At 35.7% G+C, this 27,312-nt stretch overlaps 1 protein-coding gene across 4 annotated transcripts; it reads right to left on the reverse strand.

Moving 5' to 3' along the window:
- Positions 1–1,195: 1,195 nt before the first annotated feature.
- LOC149804117 (testis-expressed protein 264-like) lies at positions 1,196–27,312 on the reverse strand. Of its 4 annotated transcripts, none has more exons than XR_016420306.1 (4): positions 27,047–27,312; positions 14,225–14,446; positions 5,330–7,865; positions 1,196–5,167 (listed from the first exon to the last, which is right to left on the reverse strand). XR_016420306.1 is itself a non-coding variant. In XM_089954083.1 (3 exons), exons 1-3 carry the CDS (start codon positions 27,302–27,304, stop codon positions 7,326–7,328), a joined length of 1,020 nt encoding a protein of 339 aa, XP_089810209.1. In that variant the 5' UTR covers positions 27,305–27,312; the 3' UTR covers positions 1,196–7,325. The 4 variants fall into 4 exon arrangements, 1 of the variants encoding a protein (XP_089810209.1); XR_016420305.1 differs by having other exon boundaries at positions 1,196–5,137; positions 5,231–7,865; XR_016420304.1 differs by having other exon boundaries at positions 1,196–5,200; positions 5,231–7,865.

Genomic DNA, 27,312 nt, shown 5'->3' on the forward strand with positions numbered 1-27,312 from the left:
CAAATTTTGATATAACATGCTTTGTCATAACACAAATTTGATATAACATGACCACAACATATCTCCAAAATCTTACACATCCCTTACTCACCAACACTACTCAAAACAGCAGCCTGGGTGATGTTGTTGTTGTTGTGGGGTTTAACGCCATTTTGCAGCACATGATAGGCTATACATGGCGGCCAGTATTAATGGTGGAGGAAGAACCCGAGAAAACACCGGAAAGAACCACCGACCCACGAGAAGCTACTGGCAAGCTTTCTCACATACCCACATTGGCTGAATCTTAGACTCGAACTGCCGCAGACAGAGGTGAGATGGCAGTGATCCGTAACGAAGAGCGCTTTAGACCACTCGGCCACTCGGGGCCCCACAGCCTAGGTGATAGACAAAAATAATTGTTTCAGAAACCTACATTTTAAGATGATAATTTATGTTCTTACAAAGCAACGATTAATTTTCATCGATAGTAAAACTACCTTAATCCATAGTAATATAAACTGGATGGTTGTTGTTGTTGCTGTTTTGGTGTTATTCACCATTTCTCAGTGCAATTTAGGCTATATATGGTGACCAGCATAACTTGTGTTTGAAGAAGCTGGGAATGCCCATGGGAAGAAACTGGCAAGCTTTCTCACAAACGAACATTGGCCAAAACCCAAGACTTGAACCCATACTGACTGAGGTAAGATGGATGTTAACAGAAATTGGCAGGTAGTAAAATTATTACAATATATCCTACAAGTATTACGTTTATTCTATGCACAAACTCCCTCAAACATTCAGTCATCAAATGTTCAATCATTCTTGCTATAATGTTGTTCAGTACATGTGCCACAGCTACTGTTTTACAGAAGAGTTTAACCCCACCAACCCCTGACAACCATATATGCATTCATCAATTTTTGTAAATACATTTTTCACTATAACACAGCCAGGTACATAACGAAGCTTTAAATTATGGACTCCCACTAACATGTAAAATAATTATTAATTAACATGTTATTTATTTCAAGATTTATTTATCCAGTCATTTCTGCATAATCTGCCAAAGTTAATTTCGAGATAGATGTTATAAAACTTGGACAATGGATGGACAAACGGAAAAAGTTTCATGCACGATGCTCCTATCCACTCAACAGTTGATGTACCAGTTACAAGCATCTTGGCATCTCGTCAATACAAAAAAAGAGAATATTGATTATAACTTTATTAGTTCAATCATTTCACAATCATGAAAGCATTAACGGCATTAAACACATGCAACGTGGATAGATTGAGAAAAAGTTCAGTGTGACTACTCTTTGACTCAACACAAATTTATATACCTATATTTTTTTCGTTAATTAGGAAATTTGATGTGTTACCCTTTAAGTAATACATCTTGCTTGCTCAGCTGAGGTGTACTTCAACCAGCCCAAACATGAAAATAAATCATCAGCACCCACCTATCCCCTCAATGACCTTGATCTTTGAATCCCTAAATCAATAGACTTCTTCTTTACCTGAAGTGCAAACCATCCACAAAAATATGGTCCCCATCTGTGATGTAGAAAATAATGTTAATGTTTGTTCTTTCAACCACCCTGACCTTGCCTTTTGATTCTGTGGCACAAAACTGAAAGGTTTCTTCAATGCAAAAACAATTTTTATCCTTTCAGTGACAGAGACATCGCTCTTCAACTTTTTGACCCCAAGACTGGTTGGTTCCTTCCTTACCCCAAACGCACATCATCCACAAATTTTTTTAACTGTATATGATGGAAAGTTCGAATTTGTGCAGGAACCAGGTTTCTTCTTTCAGTGACTTTGACCTTTGGCCTTTTGGCTCCAAAATCTATAGGGGTCGTCCTAATTCCAAGTGCAAGCCCTCCACAAAGTTTGGTAGACAAACTACATCATAGCTTAATATGCCCCACAGTAAGTTGGATGTATAAAATTTAACAACAATGGTAGTGCATCAACAAAGTCACACCTATGTCCTGCCTATACTACACACGCAAGACACAAATTTAAAACACTCATTTTATGAAATAAATTGTGTCTTTTAAGATGTTTATAAGCCTGATTACAAGACGAGAAGAAATTCTGCATATACAGCATTAATGTAAGCATATTAGCTGATTTACTAGCTTACTTATCAATCATGTCCAACGGCAAATGTACAGAACCTGGCTTGGTGTGGCGTAGTGTGCGTGAGCCAAGGCTATGCAATCTGTTTGGATTAATTGGCTGATAAAACAACACAGACCCTGATCTGCCAGCACATGATGTGACGGCAGATCAGAGCCTTTACTGTCTATAACTGGACTCAACATATAAGGTACATATAAATTCTTTTTACACAACAGATATTTTGTGAACTTTTGGAAATAAAAAAGAGTGATCTTTCAATGACATTTATACATGCAATTACAAACAGAATTCTGAATCTGGAAAATATACATCATGATACAATTTATGTTGCATGACCTCATTTACTGTTTATCACATAATTATACAACAAAGTTTAAGAAAACACAAAAAATATGGAAAAATTTAAATTATTTACAAAGATACTTTTAAATGCATTTGAATCTGGTAAATACATTTATTCATTAAAGGCAAACAGTCTATGAACAAACACATCATGTTTAGGGACTAACTTATTAATTACTCCTTGTCTAACACTTCAAGGTGCATCTAATCAACTTATTAATTACTCCTTGTCTAACACTTCAAGGTGCATCTAATCAACTTATTAATTACTCCTTGTCTAACACTTCAAGGTGCATCTAATCAATTTATTAATTACTCCTTGTCTAACAATTCAAGGTGCATCTAATCAACTCATTAATTAATACTTGTCTAACACTTCAAGGTGCATCTAATCAACTTATTAATTACTCCTTGTCTAACACTTCAAGGTGCATCTAATCAATTTATTAATTACTCCTTGTCTAACACTTCAAGGTGCATCTAATCAACTTATTAATTACTCCTTGTCTAACACTTCAAGGTGCATCTAATCAACTCATTAATTAATACTTGTCTAACACTTCAAGGTGCATCTAATCAATTTATTAATTACTCCTTGTCTAACAATTCAAGGTGCATCTACTCAACTTATTAATTACTCCTTGTCTAACACTTCAAGGTGCATCTAATCAACTTATTAATTACTCCTTGTCTAACAATTCAAGGTGCATCTAATCAACTCATTAATTAATACTTGTCTAACACTTCAAGGTGCATCTAATCAACTTATTAATTACTCCTTGTCTAACACTTCAAGGTGCATCTAATCAACTTATTAATTACTCCTTGTCTAACAATTCAAGGTGCATCTAATCAACTCATTAATTAATACTTGTCTAACACTTCAAGGTGCATCTAATCAACTCATTAATTAATACTTGTCTAACACTTCAAGGTGCATCTAATCAACTTATTAATTACTCCTTGTCTAACACTTCAAGGTGCATCTAATCAACTTATTAATTACTCCTTGTCTAACAATTCAAGGTGCATCTAATCAACTCATTAATTAATACTTGTCTAACACTTCAAGGTGCATCTAATCAACTTATTAATTACTCCTTGTCTAACACTTCAAGGTGCATCTAATCAAGCTCATAAGTTATTCTACAACGAAACCTTGAGGCATCTCCAAGTTGGACCATTTGAAGCTTTTTACACTCAACACAAATTTAATTTTACAATCTTCAAATAATTAAAAACAGACAGACAAAATACATGCAAAGTCAACTTTATGACAAATTCATAAGCAGTGTTCCCTTAAGACTTCTGGAGTTCTGGTAGAAAACAAAGCAAGAAATGGTTCATAAAGATAAATTTGATTCCATATTGAGAATTTTTAAGTTCAGGGAAACCAAGTCCTTTTGCTTTGATCATTGATACAATAATTATATACTCTTCTTCAGATTGATACACTTTATTTTAATAAAGTAGTTTTCATCTCTTCTGACACACAAAGGGCAGGCATGGACTGGCTTTTAAATTCTGGTAGCTGAAGGGCAGACATAGGCCCATTTTTAAATTATGACACCGTAAAGGCAGGCATAGACTCGTTTTTAAATTCTGACATCTAAAAGGCAGACATAGGCCCCTTTTTAAAACAGGATCTCTCACTTCTTTACCATGCACAGACATCTCAATAATAAAACTGCATCCTACCATGCAAGGGAGGCAACTTTTCATAACTAATTGCAGATCCTATAAGGTACATATATTCACAAATGCAGAGAAGTCATATTAATGTCAAAATCTGCAAATGCCCAATAATAAACAATTTAGATAGTGAAAATATTATAAAAGTCTTATGTTTAGTGCTTTCTCCATGACTAAATTGTCAGAAAGCATTTTTTGCACCCCATTCTGAATTAGAAAAGGGTTGAAATGAACACATTTTCAAAAGCTTGCAACAATACAACTATCCACTGTGTAAGTTTGTTCGGTGTTATACTCAGAATCATTAGAAACCAAGAGGTTCTGGGATTACTATGTACAAGACATTAGACACTTTGGGAATATATAAAAATGAATATTCAATGATACAAATTTTCTTTCAAGTATAATTGTTGTTCTCTTCTTTTTTTATAAAGTACGGGTAAGTAAACATTCTACACAGTTTACATATGCATAAGATATGGAATTTTGCTGGATTAAAAAAAAATCAGATTTACAGACTCTAATTAGATCATTTTCTCACATCTCACAGCCTTTGTGTCCTCATTCTTAACATAGTACATGTATAACAACTTATCTTGTGTATATTATATTTACTCTGTGTATTACACACATCCAGCTGTGAAGGAAATAGATACAGACCTGCTGTCACCCAATACAATGACAGATCAGGCCCTTTCCAATCCCAGTATAATGACAGATCAAGTCCTTTCTACACCTAATACAATGACAGATCAGGCCCTTTCTACACCTAATACAATGACAGATCAGGCCCTTTCTACACCTAATACAATGACAGAGCAGGCCCTTTCTACACCTAGTACAAAGACAGATCAGGCCCTTTCTACACCTAGTACAACAACAGATCAGGCCCTTTCTACACCTAATATAATGACAGATCAGGCTCTTTCTACACCTAATACAATGACTGATCAGGCCCTTTCTACACCTAGTACGACAGATCAGGCCCTTTCTACACCTAGTACAACAACAGATCAGGCCCTTTCTACACCTAATACGACAGATCAGGCCCTTTCTACACCTAATACAATGACAGATCAGGCCCTTTCTACACCTAATACAATGACAGATCAGGCCCTTTCTACACCAAGTACAACGACATATCAGGCCCTTTCTACACCTAGTACCACGACAGATCAGGCCCTTTCTACACCTAGTACAACGACAGATCAGGCCCTTTCTACACCTAATATAATGACAGATCAGGCCCTTTCTACACCTAATACAATGACTGATCAGGCTTTTTCTACACCTAGTACAACAGATCAGGCCCTTTCTACACCTAGTACAACAACAGATCAGGCCCTTTCTACACCTAATACAATGACAGATCAGGCCCTTTCTACACCTAATACAATGACAGATCAGGTCGTTTCCATCATAAAACTTTACTGAACCAGACTTTGGTAATATTCCTCAAAATTAATAAACACAGCCTTCTGAATGGTCAGAATACTCAAAAGTAAATTTTGAGTAAAAAAAAAACTTTATAACTGAGGGTCCAGGTTCAATGCTATTCCCAAAATATATTTAGGAAAAGTACTGTAGACCCTGATACGCAACCATCATTATGGAATGGCAGATACTGATCAATGTTGTGCACAGCTGGGTTCCATACTATATTTTGATCATAATATATTGTACTCCCTTCCATACTATATTTTTATCATAATATATTGTACTCCCTTCCATACTATATTTTGATCATAAGATATTGTACTCTCTTCCATACTATATTTTGATCCATACTATATTGTACTGGGTTCCATACTATATTTTGATCCATACTATACTGTACTGGGTTCCATACTATATTTTGATCCATACTATACTGTATTGGGTTTCATACTATATTTTGATCCATACTATACTGTACTGGGTTCCATACTATAGTTTAATCCATACTATACTGTACTGTTTGCTCAATATGATAACAATGACCTCAACATACTATGCTATTCACAAAAAGCAATGAAAATATTTCAGCATTTGTTATTTTAAAAACTGAGTCACCAATATAAATTCTACTAAATGCATTTCAACTGTACATGTATCAATTAATGTACTGTGGAGAACACTTCAAAAAGCTAAATGCAAATTTTATTTGAAAAGAAAATTAAATATATAATTACAATTCATAATTACAAAAATAAGCACCTATTCATCTGTTTCTTCAATTAGAAAAGCATGAAAACTGAAAAACCATTAGATCTTTTTCTACGAAATAAAAATGTGCAAGAAGTATCCCAATGTAAATATATATGTATCATCATTTTGAAGCTGGTTCATTAGTTAATATGACAACAAGGGTGGCAATAGTGATCTTCATTGAAATCCTGCTCTGTAACCTACTGCTGACTTTAAACAACTATTCAACATAAAATCATCCTTAACAAATTGGAGAATCAAGTATGCAAGTCACTACACCTGAATTAAAATTTTAAATGCACAATATGAATACGTCCACTACGTACAGGGGGAGACAATTCCAACACCTACTTACTAGCACCAGCATGGAAATAGCATTGGAAAACATCTCAGAATTGTTGCTGTTTTCTCCAATACCAAAATATGACTGCTTGCATTCAAGTCTACTAACCCCTAATTGATTTTTGAATGGACTAATTGGATACCAAAATTGTTATCCTGGTCATACAAGTAGTGGCCATAATATTCAAATTGTACATTCTTAATTCTGGAATGCATCATGACCGACTTGTATTGTTTCTAATTCAGAAAAGTATATGCCACCTTATGGCAGTCATTTAATTTGGAATATCAATATCTGCTTCCATCTCAGGTCCAAGCAATAGTTACACTTGCTTCAGACCAGCTTTTGCTGTGTTTTTGTCCATATATACATCACAGCAATTAAAAGTAAAAACTGAATGCATTCCACTTCTATTTTAAGTAATTTATTTTGTGTTACAAAAATTAGGCAAATGGATAATTTCTTTCCCAAACTCACTGTTCAAAGTTATGACAACTGTTCGTTGACACATTGTGTACTTTATGATATTTATAGAATTAATTCCAGTTTCAGCATGGTGTCAAATATTACCATTATTTTGACAATACTTTTGCTTTATATATACTGTTCACAGAAATGTTGTCGATTATGATTTCCTTTGTGCAGTATGTCCTTCTTCCAGGTGAATCTCCTCAAATGAGGAAGTGGATGCATTCCCCTCGGACTCGGACTCATTCTGATTGTCAACTACCAAACCTTGATCAGCTACAGCTGATGTCCTTTCCAAACTGATTCCAGAATTAATAAGACTTCCGTCACCTGCTGGGCTGTCCACCATATTCCTGGAGGTGCCTTCTTCAGTCTCGCCATCTAACGTTGGTAATTTCATACTAGAAGTGACCTCCTGATCCTGTATCACATCATCGTCTTGCTCCTCCTCACCACAAGAGTCGTCATCAAGTGTTTCTGTAAAATCGTGCTTGTTGGTGGACGCATCAGCCTCTGAGAAACCCGGAGTGAATGACTGGCAGCTGACGGATTGGTCATCTTCTTCTTGAAACTCATCTGGTGTATCACGCTTGCTCTCGTCAACAAAAAATTCATACTGATGAGCCAGAGGAGCCATGAAATGAATTGTTTCTTTATCATACACCTCCAGCATGGGGAAGGCACTTAGTCGATGCTCCTTCAGAAAAGAAAGTATTGATTATATTTAACCAAACCAATATATCACACTTATTTGTCCATACTTCCTACACAGCCAAATTAAAACATTAATACTTTTCAACTGAATTCTGCATTTAAAGAATCCAGTACCTAATCCTATATATTCTTTTTGTGGAATTGTTCTCTTTTTTTTGAAGTAAACTTTCAATGAAGTTATTTTGGGTTCTGTATATATTTTCAGGGATGTGGATGTTAATTTATTAGGTAGTACTCTGTTTCAGTTTTTGTTCTACATTTGGTGAATCATCAGGTAGATGGAGACAAGCTTGAAGATTTCACTTGCTTTGCAAATGGGTACAGAAGCCTTCTTAATTGCATCAGAGTACCGTTGGGTCAATAAAAACAAACTTAACATTTTACTATAATCGTAACAAGATTTGATCATTTCCTAATAATAAACTCCTGGAATGTTCCAAACATGAATCATATTGCCAAGAGTAATATCTACCTTGCTACTGAATATCAAACTCTGAAAGTCAAAGGAAAAGATCATATTTCTGAAAATTAATTTAGAACGATGCAAAACATAACTTCATTTTTGTTTATTTCAATATAGTCATGACTGATGCAAATCAAGCTCAATATGAATTTTGTAGAAAGAAATTTTCGCTCTTGCAAATAATTTTCAAATGGAATAATGAAAATCCAAATTACTACTGTCATCATGGTATAATGCCGAATTTAGGATCGTAGAAAGCAACAATTACAATTTGGTCAACAATTTTGAAGGCTAGTTAAAGGAAAAATTTATCAAAACTTCTGGAATGAAGGAATATATATATATATATATATATATATATATATATATATATATATAGCTAGATAGATAGATAGATAGATACACACACAATTACAATTAAAATTTAATGCTCCTGAACTGTTCTACAAAAAACGGGGATCTTGTGCTTAACGTGAATAAGAATAATATAATCTTTTTAGGAAGAGTGTGCATTTAAGAAATAATAAAAGTTCACTTGCTTTGATACAGGGAATTAAAAAATCACAACTCGGTCCAACTACCTAGGAGTTATATTTTCTTGAAATTTGTGTTTTGGGATTTTTAATGTAGCTTTAACAATCTGAGTCACATCGCTATGATGTCTGCAGTGTGGCAGTTTATAGTGATGTCTAGCACTGGGGCATCATGCTGCAGATAAGTGGCATCATGTCCCACCCAGTCACATTATCCTGACACCAGGCCAACCAGTCCTAACACTAAGCAGCTGTTAGTACCATTTTTATACGTCTTTGGTATGGCTCGGCTGGGTTTCGAACCAGCAACCTCCTGCATCCGAGGCAGATGCTCCAACAACTTAAGCTATCACTGTGGTTTATTTTCTTGAAACTGATCTAAAGCAGCTGGAATACTTATTACCAAAATCAATGGTTGGATTCCGGTGAAGAAATTGACAATAAAACTCAGCTGTTCATCATCAGATGTGGCATTTAATCTGTTTGATGCCAATATCAATCCCATTCTTAGACATGCTTATGACCACTGAGATAAGGGGTTGTATATTTAGTATATATGAAAGAAACCCAGCCATTTTAGATCCCCCTTGTCGCACAGTGTATTTTGTTCTACCCCCCTCCCTTGCATATGTATGCTTTTGCTTAGCACCCCTCACTTCAAACAATATCAACCTGTTGGTGTTTTGAATCAAATGGGAGTCTGTTTAGTAACAGTCACCATATCTGCATGAGTAAGTTTATGTTTTCAAGAAACAGATGTGAAGTAATTCACTGTCTTCAATCATTTCAGTAATAATGTCAAATGAATTCTGGGGGATACATCTCTTTGAAAAAATGTGTAAAAGTGTTCCTCCTTTTTCTTTTGTTCAACATTTTGAAAAATTTAACAACTAGTCATAGCAAATCACTTATAGTAACATTATTTAGAAAATATTTTTATACTGATTTCCTTATAAACATTTTTACTATTATTTCAAGTATGACCTTCAGTGGATAAAAATATCAAAAGCATATGACTATCAGGTCTAATCATTTACTTAAATATGAGTTGCTTCCCCTGATGTATAAAAGTGACCTTATGGAAAGTGCATATATACTTTGTTACTAATTTTATTTAGCCTAAAACGTCTGCTACTATTATTAGTAATACAAAGTATATTTAATAAACTACAAATGAAACCATGCCATAAACATAAAAGGAAGCAATCCCTCACTTAGCGGAACAATGTGGAGATAACTATTTTGCAGTAAGACCATACTGAAGATAAACAAAGATGGCTGTCCAACCTTGTCTATATGATATAATTAACACCTTTTATGAAGGAGAAAAATAAGTAGGTCAAAATATAAAGTTTTTGTATCAGAGATTCCGTTACACCAGCGTATGCCATCTTTTACTGGTAAAATGTGAGAATGTCGGTATTTGTTTACCAACATGCGTTTTATGTCTTGCAAGTTAAATGTCTCAACAACATGGACTGTCAAAAGCTGATCCATTCTTTTCATGCAAATGCATCCCCCTTTCCCCGCCAACTTGATTAGCGATTGACAATATCAGCATTGGAAAAGAGTCTGCTTATCTCTTGGATGGACTGAAGCGGTGTAATGGTATAGACATGCAGAAAAATTTTACTTCACTATTTAGGGTTGAAGTTTCAATGGGTACTGAATTACTGAAACACAGTATTGAATTGCTGCATAACAAGTGAATGCTCCTGGAAGACATTCTCATCATGTGTAGTTGCTGTCACAAAAATACCTGAAGCCATCAAAGAGATAAGCTGACTCTCCTTCTGGTGCTCTTGTGTGTGACTAATTGCTGGTGTGCATGACTAAAAGCTGGTGTGCACGACTAATTGCTGGTGTGCATGACTAACTGCTGGTGTGCGTGACTAACTGCTGGTGTGCGTGACTAATTGCTTGTGTGCATGACTAATTGCTGGTGTGTGTGACTAATTGCTGGTGTGCATGACTAATTGCTGGTGTGTGTGACTAATTGCTGGTGTGCGTGACTAATTGCTGCTGCGCAAATCAATATAAATGAAAGCACCCTTATTTCTGCTTCATAGATGTTAATCCAGGCTTTATTTCTTTGTGTTCAAAATAAATAACTGCACATTTGTCTGCCGAGGGACCGAGCTGGTCTGGATTTTGTCTAGTTCTATTTATGGATGACTGTAAGTCGTGTGATCTTAAAAGCCATGGTTTCACTAGAATTAATTCCCTAAAATTAAACATTTTATGTGCTGCATGTAAACAAATTAACTATTTACTTTATAACTGAACTCTGAACCAAAGTTGGTAATTGTTTGTGGATTATGGTCCAGACTGACAATAATGACAGTGGGATAGAATTATGAGGTCTGAGTTTCCTCTGACCTTTCTTCCCATTTAAAATATTTTGGCATTTATATTGGTGTGTAGGGTCAGAGCCAACTGGCTATCAGAAAGTTAAAATTCACTGCACCTGTAGAAAACCAGATTCACAAAGCATCGAGCATGTGTTAGCAATGTTTTGTTTGTATTACATTGACTACTGCTATGACATGAACTCTCTTCTTGATGAATCTCCTTTTCTTTATGTTGTTGCAAAAGCAACAGGTTTCTGGTCATTATTATAGTAATAGATAAGTTGAGAATTAAGTATGCTTTAGTTCTTTTTACAAACATTATGTGACTTTCAGTTAATATTTTCAATTTTTTGTACAACAGGGAAATGGATTTATTGTTGATATGAACTGTTGGACCTGTGATGTCATGGACATGCAGGTTGCAAGATTTGTAAAGTCATGTACCTAGCCATGCATAGCGAGTTCCAGGTAAATTTCATCAATGATGTACTTTCATTGCGTCTGTCAGCGGATTAAAGACAACGAATATTATAATAATAATGTCTGAGAAAACAGATTTCCTACCGATTTCATCCAGGTAGGGCTCAACCTAAGGTTGCTTATGCATGCTTAGGCCAGCTAGGAAACATGTGGCTACCCAATACCTCAACCATGCAACAGTAACGAATTCCATCTTTTTCAAAAGGCAATTGACCCTAACCCCACACCCATAAATTATTTAAAATGGTTTGGGAATGGTCAGAGAAAACTCAAACTAGAGATTACACTAATGTCATGTTGTTGATTTGTGACACTGTCTATTATCAATATGCCCCTGAAAAGGTCAGAAATGGATTCCTTTCATTTTCTTTCTTTAAAGTGTTGTTTACAACATAATTTTCCCTAATTTATGTAAAGGATAAGCAATGCATTGATGATACTGGATGACTAGCATTTGTACTGGTAAAATCTGGGCTTGTAATGACTTTTTCTGTCCTCACAGGCAACGTTCCCTCTAAGCCATGCGCGCATGCGGCTGCACAGCTGCTCAGACATCCTCGTGCAGCTGAATTGTTCTCCGTGCAGCAGATCAAAATTACCAAATATTCCATTCAACATTAATGCTAAAATCACTGTAATGCTTGCACAATGCAGTGCGCAAAGCGTGCACATATACCATTCGCTTAGAGGGAACGTTGCTCACAGGTATGAAGTACCAGTACAGTAGTCCCCCTCTTGAATGCCCCCCTTGACAAGCAGCCACCCGCTTCTTACGGCCAGAATCCGTTGGCACTGATGAGTTTGTGTTCAAAAGTACCCCTCACGAATGGGCCAACAGGCTAACGTGACCAGAGGCCAGCATATTAGTGCAATAATATAAAATTTACCCCTCACAAGCGGCCACATTTTATTTTAATATGTATCCAGAACCAGTATTTTATTCATAACATGTGTTAAGTAATCCGATTTCTGTTTCCCGATGTCAGGTTTTCGTTACTGAAAGAAGTGTTGACTAAAGTACATGTACCTCTAAGGTTAATATCATTTACGCCTCATGAAAAGCCACATTTATTCCATTAAGCCGAGAAAGACTCAAATTTTAATCCATACAAAAGGATAAGTATATGTAATCCAATTAGCCTTACTGCTGTGTTATCATGTGATGTCCAGTTTAGTCACTCTGATAATTGTTAAGATTACAATTATTTAACAGTGGTAACAGCTGAGAAGTGGCAGCATCAATGTACAATACATAAGTCAGCAGGAAAATGGTTGATAGCCTTTATGGATTCCCTAAGTAAGAAGTTGAGCTTGTTCACTTCGATAATTAGTGGCTATTACTAATGACAATAATTGTCAAATTACAAATCCTAATGGTCGCGAGGTCAAATCTGCGTGATTTTAATGGTACATATTGAAGCCGTTTTAGCTTCTCTCATTTAGTGTAAAGAAATGTATAAAAACAATAGGGTATCAGACTGCGATTAACGAATCACGTGACAAGATCACTTACTTTAAAAACACACAGCAATTTGTTTAAATGCATAAAAAATTGTTTTATCAGTATTGTAGTTGGCAACATGAATAACTTACTGCAAAAAGATCAACATGTCATCGAGGAAAAGAAAAATTCTCAGTTTCGAAGAGAAAGTGAAAGTAATTCAACTGACTGAGAGGTGGGGGGGGGGATCATGGATCCTTGCAGAAAACTAATGTCGGAAAGACTCAGATAAACAATATCGTGAAAGATAAGGAAACAATTCTGCAGAAGTGGGAAGGTGAAATGGAAAGAGAAAGGAAGATTGTTTGAGCCAGGAGATGTTTGTATCCTGATTTGAATGACAAGAAAAAGCAACAATTTTGTCAGTTGAATTGGGATATGACGACTTTACTGCAAGTAACGGATGGTTGCACAGATTCCAAGTGCGACACAATATTAAGTGTTCTGTCCTCAGTGGAGAATCAGCTGATGTTAATAATGAAATTGTCAAAAATTGGAACAAAAGACTAAACGATATATGCAAGGGATATGACAGCAAGGATATTTTTAATTGTGACGAGACTGGTTTGTTTTTTAGACTGTTACCAACAAAGTGACAGATGATGTGATCTGTAATATAATTATAAAGACAGTTTTAAAACTATATCAATGGTTATTCATAACATTCTTTTGAAAATAGGAAACAGTTTGTTTCACAACATGTGACTTTTTAATGAAAATATTAAATATTTTAGAATTAAATGTACTTGTGACTTTCTTCATATGTATTTACTATTCCCATTGTCATCCCCCTCTAGAAAGGCCACCCTTATTATAAGGCCACTTCCCTGCTGCAATAAACTGGGACTTTAGAAAAGATATATTATATTGGAAAATTCACAAAAATACATGTTTAAAAATGGTAAAATGGTAACCATTTAAAAACTGCAAATAAAAAGACAGCATTTTTCTAAGTAACTATTACAGATAATCATTCAAAAGCTGAGATATCAATCAACAAAACAATAAAACTACCTGAATATACTTGCATAACTTTGGGTAAACCTTGTAGATGGCAATGTAAATGGAAATAGAGCTCTTGAAGGGGAAGGTGGTCTTTACAACATTGCTGACTGCTGGTAGATGAATCACTTTGTACCCTTCATCTATCATTTTCTTCTGAACATCTTCATCGACTGGGGAACCATCTTCAGACAATATGGTGCCAATGGCATATCTCAGCTTCTGTTCTGGAACCTGCAGAAGAATAAAAAGAATGTCATTAATTCTGAAGCAGTATGTAAACAGTAATTAAGAGTTTTTTTTAAGGATTTTGGGCAGCATGTCAACAATAATTCAGAGTTATCTGAAGGATTTTGGGCAGTATGTCAACAGTAATTCAGAGTTATCTGAAGGATTTTGGGCAGTATGTCAATAATTCAGAGTTATCTGAAGGACTGTGGGCAGTATGTCAACAATAATTTAGAGTTATCTGAAGGATTTTGGGCAGTATGTCAACAATAATTCAAAGTTATCTGAAGGATTTTGGGCAGTATGTCAATAACAATTCTGAGTTCTCTGAAGGATTTTAGGCAGTATGTCAATAATTCAGAGTTATCTGAAGGATTTTGGGCAGTATGTGAACAATAATTCAGAGTTATCTGAAGGATTTTGGGCAGTATGTCAATAATTCAAAGTTATCTGAAGGATTTGGGGCAGTATGTCAATAACAATTCTGAGTTCTCTGAAGGATTTTAGGCAGTATGTCAATAATTCAGAGTTATCTGAAGGATTTTGGGCAGTATGTCAACAATAATTCAGAGTTATCTGAAGGATTTTGGGCAGTATGTCAACAATAATTCAGAGTTATCTGAAGGATTTTGGGCAGTATGTCAATAATTCAAAGTTATCTTAAGGATTTGGGGCAGTATGTCAATAATTCAAAGTTATCTGAAGGATTTGGGGCAGTATGTCAACAATAATTCAAAGTTATCTGAAGGATTTGGAGCAATATGTCAATAACAATTCTGAGTTCTCTGAAGGATTTTAGGCAGTATGTCAATAATTCAGAGTTATCTGAAGGATTTTGGGCAGTATGTCAACAATAATTCAGAGTTATCTGAAGGATTTTGGGCAGTATGTCAACAATAATTCAGAGTTATCTGAAGGATTTTGGGCAGTATGTCAATAATTCAAAGTTATCTTAAGGATTTGGGGCAGTATGTCAATAATTCAAAGTTATCTGAAGGATTTGGGGCAGTATGTCAACAATAATTCAAAGTTATCTGAAGGATTTGGAGCAATATGTCAATAACAATTCAGAGTTATCTGAAGGATTTGGGGCAGTATGTCAACAATAATTCTGAGTTATCTGAAGGATTTTAGGCTATATGTCAACTATAATTCCGAGTTATCTGAAGGATTTGGGGCAGTATGTCAATAACAATTCTGAGTTCTCTGAAAGAATTTTGGAAATATATGTCAACACTAATTCAGAGTTCTCTGAATGCTTTTTGGCAAAATGTCAACAATAATTATGAGTTCTCTGAAAAAGTTTGGAAGTCTGAAGCCATATTAGTTCAAAAAGTTCTAAGGCATATAGAACTGGAGACATTATTTTGAAAACTGAAATGAGGCCAGGAAAATGAAAGTCCTATAAAACACGACTCTACTAAGAGCTCAGAATGACTGCCACTGTAGTTTACAAGTTTTTGATCATCCATTAGATGCAGTGGACATCTGACACCTAAATAAAAAAGCCCTTCAAATTCTTTTTATTTATTGTACAAGATTATAAAACATAACAAGGCATAAGAGGGCATATGATCACACACCTGGCTGGCATCTGCCTTAAACCTGTATGCATTCATGTTCATGAATGACTGGCTTCATTTCCTTTTCAAAAGAGATTACATTATTGTAATTATTACATAATAATAATACCAATATTAAAGTAACATTACTGAATACACAACATACTAAACATATAATTATATTTAACACAGCACCATGTCAAGTCATCAATGAATACCAATGTACTCAGGTGCCCTGCATTCATAAATACCTGGCTAATAAGCCTTAGGGTACCCATTTACTGTATACATGTTTCCTGCCAGTGCTTGTTAGAGTAGCACTTATTTTGTTTTCAAGTTGACAATCCTTTTGACTGATCCTCTAATATGTGTACTTTTTCAGTGCCACACAGAGGTGCGACTCTTCCAGTAAATAAGTGACCTTAGTCCCATAGCTAGTTTTCCCACATGACAACCTTTTGATCGTACTGCAAGTGTGGTGCAGTGGCAAGTATCAGAGGGTGGTTATTTGATCTTTCCACACAAATGGCATATTCAGAATGGAAAGCACAGGAAATACTAAAATATAGTCTTATCTTCAAAACATGGCCTTTTTTGTAAAACATTTAACAATTTAGAGACCAGTATGCAGAACATCATATAATTATTATATTTGATCTGAAATATAGTTAGTAATTAATAATTAAATACGAAGCTTTGTATTATATACAGGTATCCATTTACTTGCATGAATTTCGTATTAACTAATTAACATCATTTCAAATACATTTTTGAACCTAACTTTAGTGAAGACTACAAAATAATCAAATTATTTGAATAAAATAAACAAAATAGGATTCATAAACAGCTAAAATGAATGATATCAAAGTTAATTCAGTTACATATTTTTCAAAGAAAATTAAAGGCTGTGAAGCTAATAATTTCTAGCTGTACGATTTTGAGTTAAAGGACCACTTTCAAGAAATGCAACTATTGTGCATATGAAATGGATGTAAAGCATGCAATGACAAGTACATGTGTTGCCATTCATGTGTATGTGTTGTGTGCATGCATGTGTGTCAATGCATCCATCCACATGTCTATGTCCATACATCCATACATGCATGCATGCATGCATGCATGTATGTATGTATGTATGTATGTATGTATGTATCTATGTATGCATGTTTGTATGCATGCATGCATGTGTCTGTGTGTGTGTGTGTGTGTGATTTGGATTTTTAACATAGCTTTAACAATTTTTCAGTCATATTGCTATGACGTCTGAAGTGTGGCAGTTTATAGTGAAGTCTAGCAATGGAGCATCATGCTTTAGACATGTAGCATGTCCCACCCAGTCACATTATCCTGACACCAGGCCGACCAATCCAAACACTAACCTCTTAATGCTGAGCGCCAAGCGAGGCAGCTGTTAGTGCCATTTTTATAAGTCTTTGGTATGACTCAGCCAGGGATCAAACCCACAACCTGCCGCTTCCAAGGCAGATGCTATACCACTAGGCCACCGGAGCGGGTATGTTGTTGTTGTTGTGGGGTTTAACGCCATTTTTCAGCACACGATAAGCTATGCATGGCGGCCAGTATTAATGGCAGAGGAAGAATCCGGGAAGAACCACTGACCCACGAGAAGCTACTGGCAAGCTTTCTCACATACCCACATTGGCCAAATCCTAGACACGAACCCACACAGACAGAGGTGAGATGGCAGTGATCTGTAACGGAGAGCGCTTTAGACCACTCCAGGCTCCAAGTGGGTATGTATGTATGTATGTATTTATGTGTGCAAGCATGCATGCATGTATGTTTTAGGGAGGTTTAACACCCTTTCTCAGTGCAAGATAGGCTATATAAGGCATAGGTGGAATGGACACCAGTAAGAACTACTGATACAATGGAAGCTATTGACAGCTTTCTTGCATACCCACATTGGCAAGAGTCTGAAACTCAAACCTGTGCAGAGGTGATATGGCAGTGATCAGTAAAAGTAATCACTTTGTACCATTTGGCCATCTAGGGACCCAATGTATGCAGGTAGGTAGGAAGGTAGGTAGGTATGCATGTATGTTGTTTGGGGGTTTAACACCGTTTCTCAGTGCAAGATAGGCTATATGGCAGCCAGTATAATTGATGGAGAAAGAGACCAGGAAATCTTGGTAAGAACCACCTACCCATGGGAAGCCAATGGTAGTTTTCTCACATACCCATAATGGCTGAGCCCAAGATGTGAACCCAATTGGAATGAGGTGGGATGGCAGTGATCTGTAAAAGCAAGTGCTCTAGTCCTCCTGGAGGCACCGTATGTGTGTTGTGCCAACATGCTATGTACCTTATTATGCAATATCCAAGCAAAACAGTCCCTTGAAAATATATGTGTATCCTCTTATGTTTATAAGACAGGAGGCTGTGGGTGGGGGTAGCACAAACTACCCACACTAGTGCAACGTATTACCAAATTCATGTATATTAATCTAGAAATAGTTTAAACAGTTATTAAATATGTAATACTTTTGTCTTGGCAAAGAACCTTTCATTGATACATTCATATACATGTATAAAAATTGGCATGGCAAGTGCATGTACTCACCAGCTAATCTCATTGTAAATGTTGAAGTACAAGTACTCACCAACTAATAACTTTGTAAATCTTCCCAAACAATATTATTTACTGGCTGGGTATGAGTTCTGATGGACAACAAAATGAATAAATCAGATATTGGAAGTTTCCAACAATAAACCTGTAACTAGGCTTGCAAAATACCTTAACTGAAAACCGTAAAGGAAGTTGAAGGTATTAAATTTGTGTCTGATATGAACAATTGAAAAGATGTGGATAACTTCCTGGACAAATTCAGGAAGTAAACAATTCAATTTCATTGGCAAAGAGTGATGTCATTCTCCACACCTATAACTTAAAGACCTATATTCACTTAAATACGATGGTTCCCCAACCCATTGGTCAACCTATTACGGGGTTAATAAAAAAAAAAAAAAAAAAAAAAAAAAAGAATCTTGTGCGATGTCCATGGTTTACCATTTATGTACTGCTGTGTTTTGTGATTATTCACACAGAAAATATAATGAGTTACATAATTTACCTTCCCAATTCAAAGCAAAAGAGCATATTAGGAAGAAAAAAAATCATCTGCACCTTGTTGGATTTGAAATGGAATCAGTCTTAATGCAAGACAGCCATTTTACCACACTGCCATGTAAGCATCTAAGAATAAAATGGAGGTTTACAGTCATCTTGTCATTGAAACTGCATGGAAACTTTCAGAATTCACTCCAGTTAATTATCACTTTTATTTTACTTGAAAAACACACACAGAGTTTGATCAAAACTGCCACAATCCTTACTGCACTTGGTAACATTAATACCTTGATAACCAAGGCAAAACCACCAACGAAAAAGAGAAAATTCTGAGAGTGACAGAAATAGTGTGACTGAAAAAAGTAAAGTTAACTTTATACGGACAGGATAAGTAAATATTACCTTAGATAATTCTGCACTTCAAATGTGAATGTGTGTTTGTTATACGTGTATCTATACTGCTATATCAAATTATTTTCAGTTGAATGCATGCAATATTTTAATAAGAACTATGAATGAAGAATATAATACAAAAAAAAAAAAAAAATATTCACTGAAATACTCATCCACCCTGACAACTTAAAGACATATATTCACTGAAATATTGGTCCACCTCGATAACTTAGACATATATTCACTGAAATATTGGTTGACATCGACAACTTAAAGACCTATATTCACTGAAATATTGGTCCACCCCGACAACTTGAAGACCTACATTCACTGAAATATTCATCCACCCCATACAACTTTAAAGACCTATATTCACTGAAATACTCATCCACCTGACAAATTAAAGACATATATTCACTGAAATATGTCCACCCCGACAACTTAAAGACCTATATTCAATGAAATACTTATCCACCCCGACATATATATGGTGCTGATATAATGTCAAATTCTACTAAGGCCTTGCTATATGGTGCTGATATGTTAATTTCTAACAAGGCCTGGCTAGATGGTGCAGATTAAATGTTAAATTCTAACAAGGCCTGGCTATGTTGGTGCAGATTAAATATCAAGTTCTAACAAGGCCTGGCTATATGGTGCTGATTAAATGCCAAGTTCTAACAAGGCCTGGCTATATGGTGCAGATTAAATATCAAGTTCTAACAAGGTCTGGTGATATGGTGCTGATTAGGTGTCAAATTCAAACTAGGCCTGGACCTTATTTTGAACCCTTGATCAGAGCACTGTCGTAAAATGTGCAACCTTGAGCACCACATTATGGGAGAGCTAGAATCTCACTGAATGAATTGTCTTAATTGGATACTGATTCTTGGATGAACAAAATAAATGCTAAAAGTCTAACTAGATGATCCATCATGCTTCTCTGGCATCTGAATCTATCACAGGGATGGTCCTGGCTTTTAAAAAGCTGTCGCCAAAAAATCGCCAACCTCAATATTTTGTTGCCAATTTTCAAAAAAAGTGTCGCCAAAACAAGTAGTGTACATTCTTCCAAGTGTTAATTTAGTCTATTAATGTAACAGGCAATGAAAATTACAAAAAATGGGTTAGTTAATACTTTAATTACAAGAAGCATTAACAAAATGTTACAAAGTGTTACATGAAGATCCGTCGCGATTTTAGGGCTGCCCACTTGTTGAATGCAGTTTCAAAGTCTAATTTTTCACATCTGTACATGCTGATTCTCATTAAATTCTCAAGAGATGAGAGGCAGAGCTTATTTCTGATGTCAGTTTTTATAGGTTCGTCTTACTGAATCCACATTCACAGTCCACAGTGCTGACAGGTGACACCAGTAGTCTCTCAGCAGCCCAGCCCCCTTGATGGCTAGCTTCACAAAGCTTGTAGTGAATTGTTCCTAATTCCCAAGAACGATCACTGAATGCTGTATACATTTTCTCGACAAGCAAAATAGGATCTCCATTCCCACGAATGAAACTTACACGAGTCAACACCTGGCAATATTGGACCATATATATAAGCATAAATTCACACCCAATTTAGGGATTCTTTCACTCCTGTATTTTGAGAAATAAATAATTATTATTAATTATGCAAACCTGGTTTTTTTTTTTGTTGCTATTTTTTGTTGCGGAGTTTAAGTCTCTGCAGCCGTAACACGGGATTGATGGCAAAAGGAAAAGATCAATGAGTAAAATGCTGCACTGGCGACAGATATAATTGTGATTGAGATTTTTTCCATTTGCTTTGTATTTATACACAGTAGTCGGTATTTCAAAGGTTATCAGTTTTCTATGAAGGTTCAGCAAAACTATTGTATTGGTATATGTAAAAAAAAAAAAAAAAAAAACCACAGAAAGATTAACCATACAATTAATTGTATCTGTTCTATTCGCGTCTTCAGAAGTCGGTCAGTTGTAGGTATAGTGCGGTAGCATGATTGACTGTATCACAGCATACAGTACTCAGCCCAGATGTCAGCATAAGCAGATTATGATGTAACAATGCACTGTAAAGATGGGGTTGTCAATAAGAACAAATGATCGTTTGTGTAACAGATTGATTCCAATGCATTGCTTAGTCAAGTTTGTGGCTTCCTTTCGTTCTCCTTTTTAATTTATCCAGTCCAAATCCATGATTGTATGTACAAATTAAAGAACCAAAAAGTATGTCGCCAAAAAAATCGCCAGATGGGATATTTTTGTCGCCAATAAGGAAAAAAAATCGCAATTTGCGACATTGGCGAAGCCCAGGACGATCCCTGTATCAGAAGCCACTGGCATTTGCTATTCACTGCACAGTTCCACAACCTAAGGTTTCTAGTGCCATGGGATGATATAGGTGCAAAAGTTGGTATGGTCCTTTGCCAAGTTTAGGTACTGGTATCCCCACTGCTTCTTGCCATGATGGTAAAAAGTTACCCATTTCCCAAAGTTTTAGTTTTCTGACTATTTCTCTTGTGAGGAGTTTCTCAAGAATTTTTCAGCTGATGTATTTTGAAATTTCTGGTAGGAATGTAACCAATTTATGAAGATCTTATTTTAACAGTAGTTGTAGTTGTGATTGTTGTCATTTTTAATTTCTAGGAAATGTGACGAGGAATGAGAGTTACATTTTATCCATAAGTTGCTCTGGTATTTAAATAGTCCACTCACAACAAGAGACAAACAGTTTGATCAACAGACCACCCCTATTTCATTTCTTTTTCTGTCTATTCAAGAAAAGAAGCAATTTGTATACATGTATTCCCATGAACTATTTTGAAAACAATTATACCTTAATTTATATTTGAAATTATCACTTACACAAAAACAACAACAAAAAAGACAACTATGCCCAAGCAACACAAATGCTGTGTCTATAGCAGGTAAAAAAAAACACTTTAAACTTCTTAAAAATATTTTAGATCTCAGAACTTGCTTTAATAAAGAGTGTGTGTGTGATTTGATTTTTAACATAACTTTAACAATTTTTCAGTCATATCACTATGATGTCTGCAGTGTGGCAGTTCATAGTGATGTCTAGAACTGGGGTATCATGCCGCAGTCATGTAGCATCATGTTCCACCCAGTCACATTATCCTGATACCAGGCTGACCAGCCCCAACACAAACCTCTTAAGGCTGAGTGCCTAGCAATTCAGCTGTTAGTACCATTTTTATAAGTCTTTGGTATGACTCGACCAGGGTTCTAACCAGTGACCTCCCACATCCGATGCAGATGCCCAATCCACTAGATCAGTGGTTCCCAAACCACGGCCCACAGGCAACTTGTGGCCTATCAGCTCTCATAAAGTGGCCCGCAAGGCCTCTATATTTACTATAATGTATTTTAATAATTTCAACAATTTATTGACCTTCAAATAAATAAATAATAACTAGACGAAAGTTGCAATAATGCGCTATCTACAGTATTCTAGAGTCTAGAATTATATTTCTAAGAAGTCTGTCATTTTGGTCGAGCACTTGGAGCTCCGTCGGTGTTCGATAATTCACTCTGCACGTGGTTGTTGTGCTTGGATATAATTATCGAATGCCCCTGTTGAGTTAATGAACGAAACATTTGGAAATACCGTTTTCCCAGCCTTGTCGACCAATCCGAGTGTGCAAGATGCCATCTGTTACAACTGTTTAGTAGTCTGCAGTTTTGTGTTGAAATTAGATTTTTCAAATATAAAATTTACCGTTAAAGCTGATAAGCATGAGCGGGGATAACGTTGCTTGTCGTGAATTCAACGCAGATTGGATGGAGAAATTTATGTTTGTGCCTAGTTGTAGTGGTAAACCGGTTTGCTTAATCTGTGGATTTGATTTAAAACCAAAAATGACTGTAGTGCAGGACTGACACTGACTGCTTTTAAAGTTTTAGAATTTGGTTGCTGAAAGTTAATATATTTAAGAATGATATTACACGACTTTTATAATTTTATAAACACTGATAAACATTTATAATTTTATAACGTTGTGGCCCGCTTAGTTACCGAAAATAGTGGATATGGCCCTCTACTTGAAAAGCTTGGGAACCACTGCACTAGACCACTCTGTTTTAATAAAGAAATTAAGCAACGACCAACACATTCGTACACATCAGAGGTCTCTGAAACGCTTAATCACGCATATTTTGGACGCAATTTTTTATCTGGGACACAAAATCTCTGTAGAGACCTCTGCACACATATTGCTCTTCATGGAAACTAATTTATTAGTTACTTTGGGATGGTTATCTGAAACCGTATCACTGTCTTGACTATATAGTCTAGCATTATTTTATATTATGTATTAGTCTTTTCTGCCCACCATGAAAAATGACAATCTTTATTGAGATTTTAAGTCAATAAATATACATTTATGCATAAAGATATATTGGTATTTTACTTTTTGTTGATTCCACCTCCACTCTAACTCCTTTTTATCATGTGCAAGAATTCACTTCTCCAATTTTTCTGAACCTAGCCTGAGCCCAGCATGTATTCTTCACACTTCTGGTATTTTGCACATGTGCCATTATGAAAAATACTGCAGACGTTGAAGTGTTCATAACGTTATCAGTTCATGGACTTATTCACCTTAAAAATAATCAAAGATTTGTCATTTGTAATCATTTCATTTCAACAAAATAACTGTGTTACAAAAATATTTATTAAATCTCCAAAATATTATTTTACCAGACAAAAGTCTCAATACACACACTCCAAGACATCACACAATGTCAGACCACTTGATATATTGCAAGCTTCCCTTGCATTCAGGTTTTTACCCCATTTCATGCTTTACCAACATTAAATTAACCTGAAATTTGTTGCTGTTGTTGTTGTTGTTGTTGTTGTTCTAGGGTTTAACGCCATTTTTCAGCAAAAGATAGGCTATACATGGCGGCCAGTATAACTGGTGGAGGAAGAACCCTGGAAAACCCAGGAAAGAACCACCGACCCATGAAAAGCTACTGGCAGGCTTTCCCACGTACCCACGCTAGCCGAGCCTTGGACTCGAACCCACACAGACAGAGGTGAGACGGCAGTGATCCGTAACGGTGAGCGCTTTAGACTACTCGGGGCCCAGTTGTTGTTCTTGCTGTAGAGTTTAATGCCATTTCTTAGCACAAGATAGGCTATACATGGCAGCCAGGATCAATGGTGCACGAAGAACCCGGGAAAACCCCAGAAAGAACCAATGACCCACGATAAGCTAATTGCAAATTAACCTGAATAGCTGGACCCTCCAAATTTCTGGAAACCACATTCTAAAAAGCTCTTGAGAAAGAAAAAAATCTGTTAAATCAAGCAATATATCATCACTTTCATCGTATTGTGAAAGTTTCTAATTCTCATACACGTGATTCTACTGACAGGTGGACAAAAATACAATTTTAAAGGCCATCTATTGTACATACCATTTTATAACTTAAATCTACTACTTTTGAAAAATATGTTTCTTACAAAAATTTGTTTAAAAAAAAACCTTTTAAGCTATCCCCACACTACAAAAACCAGCCTACTGGGGACTGGAAATTTATACTGTTACGATAATAATCTGTGAGTAATAGGCTTTAAGAAGCCAAATATGTGTATACAACAATCTGAGAATGGATTACCTTATTGCTGTACCAAATATATAACATTTTATGAGATTTTATTAGGTGTTATATGCAATAAAAGGATCCGATCTGTTCCATGACTGCTTTCAAGACCTACCAAAACACTAGAGTAAGCATTTTTAATTTTAGCATTAGTTTTATTGTTAATGCCTTCTTTAAGGATGGTTTCAGTGGAATATTTAAGGGCAGGTCATATATCTTTTATTCATGCTAAAATGCTAAAACATGCACTTTCTTCCAATGTTAAAAATATCACCAGCTAAGAAATATTAGGCTCAGTCCAGTCTGGAATTTCCTTCTCTATGTAAGCTTGGAGGAGCACTGGAAAGCAGTCGGCAGCCTTAAAAACTCAGCTGGATGAAAACTTGAGTTTGAACTTTTCTGCAAGCTGAGTGTAGTTGTTCTGTCACTGCCACTTCTAATGCTGATAGTATGAGTAAATGCTCTATCCTTTGCAAAACAGAAAGTGATTCATGGGAAATCTGGGTCAGAAAACTACTAAAAGCCTGTTAAGTGTGAAGTTTAATCTCAATGATGGTAATCTGTGGTCAGCAACCTAAGATATTGTAAAGGGAACTACAAATGCTTGTTGATTTTATACAAAATCTTGGCAGTGGTCTGTGAGATATGCAACTCTTACATAACAATATAATTATTTTCATTATCATCTGATTCATGTTCAAAAGTTGCTCTTTTATTACAGAATGATGAACAAATTTATTATGTATATAAAAATAATCCACTTGTTTTCTATTCCTTTCTCTTAAAACTTGTACTGATAAATATAAAAAAAAATCTCGTTTAATTCAGTTGGCTGGAATGCGATGGAAGCTGGGAATACCGCAATCAGTTAAAATGATAAGAATCTTGAATGAAACAAAGCTATCTAAACATTTTCTCGATATTAATATATTTTTATTCTTTTCATTAAAGGAAAATATCTCAACTTATCCGGATTTTGGCATTCCCCGCTTCCACTGCATTCCAGCCAAATGAAATACAGGCCAACAAAACTTGAAAACATGTCCATTTACTTGTGTGAAAATTTAACTTTAATTAGAGAAAAAGAGACCAGAGTATTTATGAACTGAAGTTACAGGTTCCGAAACGTGCGATTTTTGCAAATTTTTACTGTTGAGACAAGTCTGAGCTCATGTGACAATAATTATAACCGTTTGAGCCAACCATATTTTGGCACTGACATGTGCCACATAGTTTACCTATTTTGAAAACAGAGTCGCTTGTATCTGATGTATGTGCAGTGAACAAAGACAATGTTTATTTCTTCCATCAAACAGGATTCCTATAGTTGAATTGAGTTAATGGTAAGTAAAAACTTACTTTTGCATCTACTACTGTTCTGTAATTAAAGAAGGGATGTATCACAGACTCGCAAACATGGTACATGCAGCTCTTTTCACGGGTTGTCACACGAGCTCGAACTTGTCTCAGCAGTAAACATTTGTGAAAATCGCTCATTTCGGAGCCTGTAACTTCAGTTTGGTACAATGCAGAAAAGTCAATGATGGCTTGATGAATAGAAAATTATTTCACGAGTAAAACAAACCATACAGTATGGTCATGTGCATTTCAAGACTAAAATAGCAGAAGGAAATAGAGGGTCATGGGTGGAACGAAGTATTTGGAAGTTAATCACCTTCTCTCTTATATAGTATGATAGAGAGGGTCCTATGTCAGAATGGGTCATGGGGGTAATCTAAGGTATTTTTGTCACTCTATGATTTTTTCTCCTTTAGATTATGGTGGGGTTTTTTTCTTCAACATCACGCTCGCGTCGAGCACCTGTGGTTTAGCTGACAGTCTGCTATCGAACTTTCTAAATCTACGGGTTCGCTGTTCTGGTTCTGTTAAATGTATGAACTCTTAATCAGCTGTAACATTACTTCACTAAACAAATATATCGTACCACTTTGGGATCATCGTAGTAAATGCCAACAGGTCTACAATTAGGAGCCAGTCGACAAACATCAGTGAACATGTGCCCGCATTCTTTATAGGGACCTCGACCATATTTATATAAAACAACAGCTTTGCCGATCGGAGGTTTACCAGCCCCAACTTCGACTGTTTCAAACAGTCCTAAATATGCAATAAGATATGAGATTGTAAAGATAAGAAGAAGGAATACGGCTCCAAGGCCAGCAAGGATGAGAACTAGCGCCATCTTTCAGA

This window comes from Sinohyriopsis cumingii, chromosome 3 (assembly GCF_028554795.1).
Source record: "Sinohyriopsis cumingii isolate HCF-2022 chromosome 3, ASM2855479v2, whole genome shotgun sequence".
In the NCBI taxonomy this organism is placed as follows: domain Eukaryota; kingdom Metazoa; phylum Mollusca; class Bivalvia; order Unionida; family Unionidae; genus Sinohyriopsis; species Sinohyriopsis cumingii.

Coding starts and splice junctions, on each gene's coding strand:
- LOC149804117 (XM_089954083.1), bottom strand. CDS start 27,304: ATGGCGCTAGTTCTCATCCTTGCTGGCCTTGGAGCCGTATTCCTTCTT. Junction 14,447..27,046: donor ACTACGATGATCCCAAAGTG/GTACGATATATT, acceptor ATTCTTCTGCAG/GTTCCAGAACAGAAGCTGAG. Junction 7,866..14,224: donor AGTTATGCAAGTATATTCAG/GTAGTTTTATTG, acceptor TCTTTTCTGAAG/GAGCATCGACTAAGTGCCTT.